Genomic DNA, 9,569 nt, shown 5'->3' with positions numbered 1-9,569 from the left:
GGGGGGGGGGGGGGGTTATGACCTAGCCAGACTGCAGTCAGACACCACAGGGTGATCCAAATGTTTTGGCTTCACTCATGTGCAGTCTATGCATCAACTCCTGGTACATACAGAAAGGTGGACGTGCTGGAAAAAAAGTCAAAAAGAGAAGAAAATGAATGCAAATGCTTATCTGATCTCTACTGTCTCATCTTGTCCTAGTATGTATTGAAATGTTTCATTGAACCTTTGTTACTGTTTGTGGAACATTAAACTGTTCGAACTGCTGCACGCGTATCTGAAACTTTCAGAGTGGTCAGGCTTGCAGATAAACACAGTGAAAAGTTCGGTCACACAGCGGTGGCTCTCTGGCCTCGTGCTCTGGCTGCTTGCCGTGTCTTTGGGATTAAGCGCGGAGCCAGGGGAAGCCACAGTTAGAGCTTTGCTCAAAGCAGCAGCCATCATGGGGAATGTGAAGGGTGTTATTTTCTAAGGAGTGACTGTCACTGTCCCGTGGGTGGCTCAGCTTGCTGATTTCTGAGGAATTAGCCAGCCATGGAGAGAAATCCAATTCTGCAAAGCAATCCCTGCTCACTGCTCTGACCAACCTGCACCACTACTAATCCACTCTTTGCCTCCTCCACTCTCATTTGTCATGAAGATCAACAAGTGCCCTCTTTATTTCTCTATTATCTCATCTTTCTTTTGCTCTTCTTTGCTGAACATTTCTGGATAAATAATACATATATATTGGAAGTGTTACATTGGAACAAATTTCTTGGTGAACAGCCGTCGGATGCAGTGACTGTGTGCAGGTTCTTGAAGTCTTGTCATCACAGTGACAGTGAAGCTTTGAACCATCGTGCCTGTACAGAGACAAATGTCTATGCTCACAATCATATCTACAATCAAGCACTATAGCTGAAGATGCTGCACAGAGGTATTGGTAACCTATCAGTAGTCCAGAAAAAACTGCAAATATGATATTTCCACTTGCTGCTGCAACATTCGGAATTATCCCATTGTGGGATTAATAAAGGTTGTTTGAATCTTTGAATCTTGAATTAGACCTGCATTACATCAGCATGTTAGCATTATTATTGCAAATATCTTAACATTTAACTTTGAGCAGAGCGAGGCTAGCTCTTTCCCCTGCTTTTTAGTATGCATGCTAAAATAAGCTAATTAACATCAGGTCGTGACATTAGTGCTAATCAGCCTTCCAGTTTAAGATGCTACAATCTTTTTTTTTTAATTTGTCATCAATTGTTTTTTGGTCAGTATGTCTCTCCAGTACTGCCCACTCATGACTGCATCTCTCTCTCTCTGTCTCTCCCCTTATTTAGGGCCTCAGAGGGCCCATTGTCCTCTCTGATGTCCACCCCTCCCTTTTCTCTCTAATCAAATAGCCTCTGTGAGGAAATGCCAGCAAATTATAGCCTCTATTCATATCTGATGACCTATAAACTCAGTATACAGTGTAAAGCAATGGGTTGGGTTGGGAGACAGAGACCGAGAGGAAGAGTCAAAGGAATTAAGACGGTTCGGTAGAAGTTCCTAGGACGTGACAAAAGCATCAGCACATTTCCTATTTGCTCTTATCAGCCATACATGCACACACAGTACAAGCAGACTAAATTATTCATACACAAAGAAAGGCGCAAATAAAGTATGCACATAGGCTCCCGCATGATCACACACATGTACAAGACACCACACTGCGTTCTCACACATATATAATCACACATTGTTACATAAAATGTTTTGGTCACGTGCAGGTGCCTTGACACACACACACACACACACACACACACACACACACACACACACACACACACACACACACACACACACACACTCTTAATCTGGCCTCAGCAGTTGGTTGGGAGCTGCATACGACCTGCTAATTAGTGGCCAGAGTAGGCCTCTGTTTGTCTGCTCTCTTCCTGTTCAGCTCAGACACAAGTTTCTCTGTGTCCTATCTCTGCCCTGAAAGATAGATAGAGAGAGAAGGAGGGTGGGGGGGGGGGAATGAATCAAGACAGAGTGTGTTTGTTTGTAGGAGGGACTGCTCATATTGAACCGCATGAAGGCTTTTCTCCCACTTTTTAAATCCGTCTGACACCTCCAAGGCTGAGCGGTAAGAAGAGGTGAGATACATCAAAATATGAGATAGATAAACCTGTTGTCACACTGCTGGATTAATTTCAACTCCAGATTTTCGGCTGCTCCCAGACTTCGCTCCGGACTTTCCTGGATTTCTTTCCAGTGAGTGTCTTTTTGAGATTGAGGGCACAGTAGTTTTCTGCTGGCAAAAGAATAGCTCAAACTTTAAACTCGTTGCTTACCTCAATGCAGCTTAGCTGGATATTTTACCGTTGCCTTCTTGCCGTGCTGTGTTTGAGAAATCAAGCATGTTGCTCGTACTTGACTTGCATTTCTGTGTGTTTTTTCTATGTTTATGTGTGTGAGGAACTCACTTCTCCTAACTCAATGCACTCCCACTTCCTCTGCTTTGCTTCCTCAATACAAACTCATTTTCCTCTTCCTGCTCTGTCTCCTGCTCGTCTCCTTTGGATTCTCTGACACAAACTCCAAAGTAAGTGTTGAGCTGAATCCTGGTCTCCTTTGATCTACCTGTGTTTACTTCCCTCCCTGTCTTTACCCAGGGCAATGGGTTTTGTTACCCTTGTCAACTTTGGCCTCTCTTTCTGTTGCAGACTTAGATTAATAATGAGAGATGAAGTGAAAGAGAGCGATAAGAGACAGGAAAAGTGCTGAAGGGTAGGCAAGAATAGACTGAGCACATGGTGGGAAAACGAGAAATTAATAGGCAGTACACGTTATTCGTGATTCCTCATTTCTTCATCTTTCCCTTCATTTCATTTACTGCTTTCTATCTATTCCCTCTCTCCTTATAATTGTATTTCTCTCTGTAGACACTACAGAGGAATCTCTTTCCTAAACTCATTCTGTCTTGGAGCTTGTCTCATATGCTTTCTTCAGCGCATCTATTAATGATGCTACTCCACCTGTGGCACTTTAAAACTTCCCGCATTTCATTTTTAATTCATGGTGACATCTTGGTAATTACTGCAAACAAATGAGACCGTGGCTGTGATGTTTGATAGCCTCAATCTCACAGCTGTCTTTCGTCACAAATATTAGAGCTAGGTTTGGTTTAAAATTAGGACTGTCACGTCCTGTTTAAAGACAATGGTCTCCCTTTGTCTCTGTATTGATTTGAATCTACTTTCACTTCCAGTAACATTGCAACTTCATCTTGGTTTGTTCTGAAGAACTGCACCCTCTTCCAGCTTCGTGCAAGTGACAAACACTGTTGCACTTTTATGTTCTTACAAGGAACCAGGTTTCTACGTGGAATCCAATTATGCAGGAATTCAAACAACACGTTCTCTAAATCCAGCACTCAGTAATCAGGTTCCTCCCCTAATTTGTCCTTATTTAGCTGTCGTAGTGATGAAATGTGTGTCGATGGTGCAGTGAGAGGACAGGCTCTCTAGTGAGACCACAGCTTTTGTGTTTGAATTGTAAGACATTGAAACTGACTTTGACTTCTAGAGCCCACTTTGTGATGGTTTCAGTCTGAGTCAGGTTTTGGATGGAATTATTTGGAATATTAGGATTATGTGTTTTCATGTTGCTGTCATAGCAACCCTTTCTCTGAGAAATTACAACTCATTTGCAAAGGCAAATATGTTTTGTATGAATCTTAATGTAGCAGGGATTACGTTTTCTATCAATATTGTGAGGAACGTTATTGTTTCTGCCAAGTTGCAGAATGATACTGAATGTTTCTGCAAAAAAATTTTCCCTGACTATATTTATCACTACTATATCATTCATTTTATATATATTTATCTGCATGCAGCAACTAGAGGAGGATTTGTTTATATTTAGACACTTTCACAGGTTTTTAAATTTAAGGGAGTTTGTGGTCTTGGCTAAATATTAAAAAAGGGACCTAAGGGCAAGACAGGACATACTTCATAAACATTTAACCCAAACCACCTTAACTGAACTACTCGTTGCCTAAACCTTATCAAACGCAGGACTCTGGAGGCAAACCTCAGTCTCCGATCTCACTCCGGTGTCCTGCGTTTTGTGCACAACTAGCAGAGGTTGCTGTTTCCATTCCAGTGTACAGTACCTGGCAAAACAAAAGAACTATGTAAATGTATATTTTTAGGAGACAGGGTTGATCCCAGTGATGCTTCCCTGTCTGATAACATGGGTACAGGTACAATCACAAATCCAATCACATGTACAGTAGACATGACTTTCTCCAGGAGAAATCTAATTGGGGAAATCAAGTTTCTCTAATCACCAACCCCAATTACAGAAACCTGGTTTCTGGTTTACATGGCGTTTTAGAAATCAGGGTACTGCTGAATGCCAAGCATAAATAACCTACATAAGTGCATGCCAACACACTGTAGGAAATACAAAAAATGAATATGAAGATGTGTAATGGCTCTTTTAATCTGAGCTGTTAGATAAAGTTTATAAACAAATACAGTTTATCTTTATGTACTGCAGGGAACTCGCAGTAGCTCTGTATGGCTACATCAGAGTTCCTTCAGCTCTGTGGGTGAAATCTGCTCCTAACCAGGTTGTCACGTCAAATCTGTATCAGCTGAGGCTGGGCCACAGTGAAGGCATAAAAGCCTGACTGGATCTCTATTAGCTGGTAATGGCAGTCTAATTGAGTGCTGATGGAGAAGGAAAAGGAAGGGGGGAACTAAGGTGGGGGTTTAGTTTGGAGAGCTTTTAAAAAAATGTTGTGTGAAAGAAGTCTCAGAGAGAGTATGAGTGAGAGAAATCATCGAGGGACTGATTGTTCTGTCAGCCAGAATGATTAATCCATTTTAAATGTGCTCAGGGTGTGATTGATGGCCTGGTGCAGTCTGGGTAATGTAGTAGCAGATGATGAAAGGAAGAGTAATGGCTGTTGAATGAGGAGAGGAGGCTGAGAGGGATAGGGGGAGGGGGGGAGAGAAAGAGTCAGAGGGTTGAGAGATTTATGCGGTGCACGGTTGAGAACAGTCGTAACCACAACCCCAACGTAATACCATGGTGACAAGTTTACCGCTGATCCCATTAGGAAAGGTACAACCAGGGGCACGTTGCCATGACAGTAACACTTCGGAAATGATGATAGAGTGTTGCGTTAAAGGGAAAAGGCAGACATCAGGAGGCTGTGTTGCTTTAAAGAAATGTTTTGTCTCTTTGGCTGAAATGATGCTCGTCCTTGTAACCTTTTCCCCTGCTTCACATTACTCACTCTTTGTTTTTCATTCTTTGTGGGTACACATCTGCCTGCCAGATAAGGGACCTTTTGGTCCTCATCCCTCTCTTGGAGCCCTTTGGGTCCCAACCTTTTCACCAATGCAGCAACAAAATGTAATCTGAAATTCTCCTCTAATACCCCAAGAGAACACCATTATATAACAGGCCCAGAGAAACATGTCCTTACGTGTTACTCTGAATCAATTCCTCCAAATGAAGAGTTTCTTCAAAATGATGTAAATCCCTTTTGGTACAAATCATTTAATTTAATATGCAAATTACAATTTAACCATTTTGCAGATACTCTATTCAGAGAGACTTACAATAAGTCTAACAAACAGTATTAATTAAGAAAAGTAAACCCAAAGAACATCCTTGCTAGTTTTTTTTGTGAGAGCTGTATCATCAAATAGGATAGTTTTTTTTTTAACATTAATTAAAAAGGGCTCATTTAATTAAGCATTGAATCATTTAATTAAGTAATTATGCATTTAATTAAGTTATTATATTTTACTCATTCACAGATAATATATTTTCATATTGCCTTCCCAAGACAGTTGAGATAGAGACCGGAAAGGATGCCGGCTACAGTAGACTATCCAACACTTGTAAAAGAGATTTAAAAAATATATTTGTTGAAACGTTTTGTCTGTTGAAGTGTAACAAATGAAGTCATATTTATTCAGAGATGGTCTCGTGATTGATTTTGCCTTTGTCGGGGGCTCAGACCCCAGTAAACCTGCTTGCAGGTCTCTTTCTCTGTTGTACTTGAGGGAAATTTGTGCCCCATTTCTCATCAGTTCTTTTGCTGTTTTTTGAAACCATTCACACCATGTGTGAAGCTATTGCACTGTCAGACGGTAGATCTTAACAACAGCCCCCTTTCATCAGTTAATACGTTGGAAAAAAGCCATTGTATCTCTCTATAAAACGTATTTGTAAAATGTTAGAGGATTTTGCAGTGTAGCTATTTTCTCGCACATCTATCACATAAAACCTATAAATCTAAAAATGATGGACTGATTCTTACCAGAATAATCAACATACGGTTCCCTGTTTCTTATCCCAACTCTTTGCCAGTATCACAGTTTTGTAGGATAGAAGTGGAGAAATTGTAACTGAAGCAGTCAAAACTCCAGTAACACTACTAGTATAGAGAACAGCTTTATTGTAAGATTGTCATCATTGCTTGCAGTGAGAGACTGGATGATGTTGGTGGAGTGTTGTTCTTTCTCAGTGAGTCGCAGAGTCGCATAATAGAGGCCGAGTGGGGTTTTTGGCACAGCTTCACCTACATACAAGCTGCATGAAGAGAGAAAAGAAGTCTACAGAGATCAAGTCTCCAGCAGCACTCGCAGAGAACTTGATACAGCTATTTTTTTCTTTTAAAAAAGCTCCAGCAAAATCTCCTTGATCACAGAGAACAAAACCCAAAAGTTATGAAGGGTCTGTTAAGAGACAAGGAGAAAGAAAGGTCCAAACTTTTTACAACCCTGTATTTTCAGTGTTTGCTTTGAACATCGACCTAAATCTTTCATGATAATCCAAATGTGTGAAGGACATGGTTGGACTTGAGTGAATAGCCTTGAGCCGAACTGAGAGATTACTGAGCTGATGTGTTTTCTTTTTGTTTCTTATGATGCACCTAAGGCAAAGATGAGGACATTTGGCCCTGGATAGACACTCTTTATCACACATTAGCAAGCTCACATCAAATGTCTCTTTTTGCTTTTCTCTTGCCGTTTTTGCTGTGCTTTACATCTCCTGAACTCAAAATGACTCTCTTTGGTGTAATATTGTGCACCTAAAATCACTGTGTGGGCTCCTAATTTGCTTTCCAAACACTATTTATCAACATAATACATCATTTATGGGCTGTTGGAAGGGATAATAGGCCAGTATGGTTCCAGTACATAATTAATAATGGTGGTGTGTTTGTGTTTAGCTCAATGAATGTGGAACTGCTGGTAGTTCCTGCTGGAGTCAGGATTTTAAACAGCTTTTTCCATCAGATTGTGCACACTCTGTTACTGAGTTATGTGGTATGTTTAACAGATTTCCCTTACATTTCTTTTTAGATAGATAGATATAGATAGATAGATAGATAGATAGATAGATAGATAGATAGATAGATAGATGCTTTATTCATCCTGAAGAAAATTCTATGTGTTTTTCTCTCTGCCCTTCTCCCAGGATTCAAAGCGGTCAGCAGAGATTGTCGCCTCGCCATCTCTGGATGTTTTCCTGCCAGAGGACGAGGACAACCCGTATGAGTCTGTGACTACAGCCGTCACACGCAAACCCTGCTCCCTCGATATCAACCACCAGCTCAACGCCTTTCCACGCAATGGTAGGCCAACACTTTTTTGTTGTTGTTGAAATCAGTGTCACCCGCAGATTTAGTTCCTAAAAGGCAGATGATGCCATACTCATGCACTTTTAAAAAGTGACTTAGTTCTCATTGTAGTGACCTAGGTAAAACTGCACAGTGATGTTTAGTTACATCCAGGAACTGGAAGGTTTGTATGTAATGAAGTGTGTATTTAGTGTATTTCTTAATCAACGACAGAGGAGCCTTAGTCCATTAAAATATCTCATCAATTTATAGTAAAGTTACATTTTTTTTAATCAAAGTTGGTAACATTTTGGGGAAAGAAAACATCTGTAATAGAACTTCTTACGTTAAGGATCTAGAGTTACAAGTATATTAAATACTCTATTAGTCCTTCCAAACCTCCTTCAGTAAGGTTACTGCTGTGTACTGTGTGCTTGGGTCATGATAACTGCTGCCAGTGCTCTTACTCCCTCTTTTTCTTTTACAGTATTTATTTCTTGTTGATCTTTTTACACACTTTGTTTTGGTCATTTTCAAAAGTATATTTAAAATAATTGGATAGCGGAACATATGGTGACTTCCAGTGTGATCATGTTCGAGAATTCATAGTATGTACATCCCGCTGTTATAAAGATCACAACTTTATGCCAAGCGTATTGTTTATCAACATTAACACAAGTTTCCTTGCAATAAACAGGTGTGGAAAATGTGGGAGAGTGTGAGAACAATGTGTTTAAATTTATGCCTACAGCCGTGTTTGGATGGGTTTTATTTCTTTAGGTTGGGTGATCAGATGTTAGTCCTGCCCAGATCACATATCTTTTTTAGATTATTTTATGGGGCTTTTCTCTTTATTAGACTGACAGTGCATAGACATGAAAGGGGGAGAGAAATGGGAGGCGACACGCAGCAAAGGGCTGCAGGTCAGATTCGAACCCGGGCCGCTGCAGGATTCTGCCAGCATGGGGCAAATGCTCTTACTGGGTGAGCTAGAGGCCGCCCCAATGGATTCCTATTTACATGTCCAGCAACATTTACATTCATTTTGAGTTGTGTTTCTGGTCACTTGATACATTTAAGTACAAGATTTACTTTTTACTACCTTTTATTTCTGCTTTTGTTTCAACCAACTCCTGCTGCTGATTGTGGTTCAGTGGTGAGACTGAACCAAAGCAGTAAAACCAAGGCAATGAGCTGAAAGATGCAAAAAATAAATCCTTAGAGCTGAGGACAGGCTGGTAATTACCTTCGAGCTCATCATCATTAGTAACACCTTTCACATTACTTGTAAGCATTTGAAACATTTTGACAGAAAAATGCTGAATAGGGGCGCTTTAATATAATCCACTATAATAAAAAGCAACTTTTGTAGTTGGCATTGGCTTAAATGCATTCAGAACAACAAGCTTCAGAGAACTACATGACATACCAAATATTTTTTTCTACCCCATCTCTTCCGGGAATATAAATCCTGTCCAAACAAGGCTTTACAGCTGATGTAACTATTCAGCACTTGATTCAGTTCATTTTCCCACTGGCATCAACACTGTCTTCAAAGCTGTTTTCAGTTTAGGATTCACTGCGAGTCGATCCTCCAGCCTCGGACGCTTCAGTCAATTCTGTTTTCTGTGTCTTGTCAGTTTGGTCTGCGGCATTATACTTCGACACCCACGACAACAAACACCTACAATGTGTTCTTCCCTTTCACTCACCTCCCATAGCGATGCTACACACTGCAGGTTGTCATGGCAACTGCATCACCGGCTGGTGAGTCACCTGTATGTTGCCATGGGAACTGCCTTGCTAGTGACACCCCTCTCCTTCCGAGAGGACACTGTAGAGGCTTGTTTTGCTTTATCTTGTCTGTGATTGGCAGAATAGGAGAGTTGAACTGTCCATATACTGTACAGTGTAAAGTAAGTGTGTGTGTGTGTGTGTGTGTGTG

At 40.7% G+C, this 9,569-nt stretch overlaps 1 protein-coding gene across 1 annotated transcript in view; it reads left to right on the top strand.

Annotated features, from left to right (window-relative positions):
* The window catches only part of anks1b (ankyrin repeat and sterile alpha motif domain containing 1B), a 219,654-nt gene that overhangs the window by 106,514 nt on the left and 103,571 nt on the right, over nucleotides 1-9,569 (top strand). The window contains exons 11-12 of the mRNA XM_032505829.1: nucleotides 2,426-2,578; nucleotides 7,483-7,639. Of these exons, the coding sequence (XP_032361720.1) occupies nucleotides 2,426-2,578; nucleotides 7,483-7,639 (310 nt within the window). The remainder of the gene's footprint in view (nucleotides 1-2,425; nucleotides 2,579-7,482; nucleotides 7,640-9,569) is intronic.

Source organism: Etheostoma spectabile, chromosome 23 (genome assembly GCF_008692095.1).
Source record: "Etheostoma spectabile isolate EspeVRDwgs_2016 chromosome 23, UIUC_Espe_1.0, whole genome shotgun sequence".
Lineage (NCBI taxonomy): Eukaryota > Metazoa > Chordata > Actinopteri > Perciformes > Percidae > Etheostoma > Etheostoma spectabile.
The sequence above is the reverse complement of the archived record's forward strand: the minus strand, read 5'-3'. Positions and strand labels throughout refer to the sequence as shown.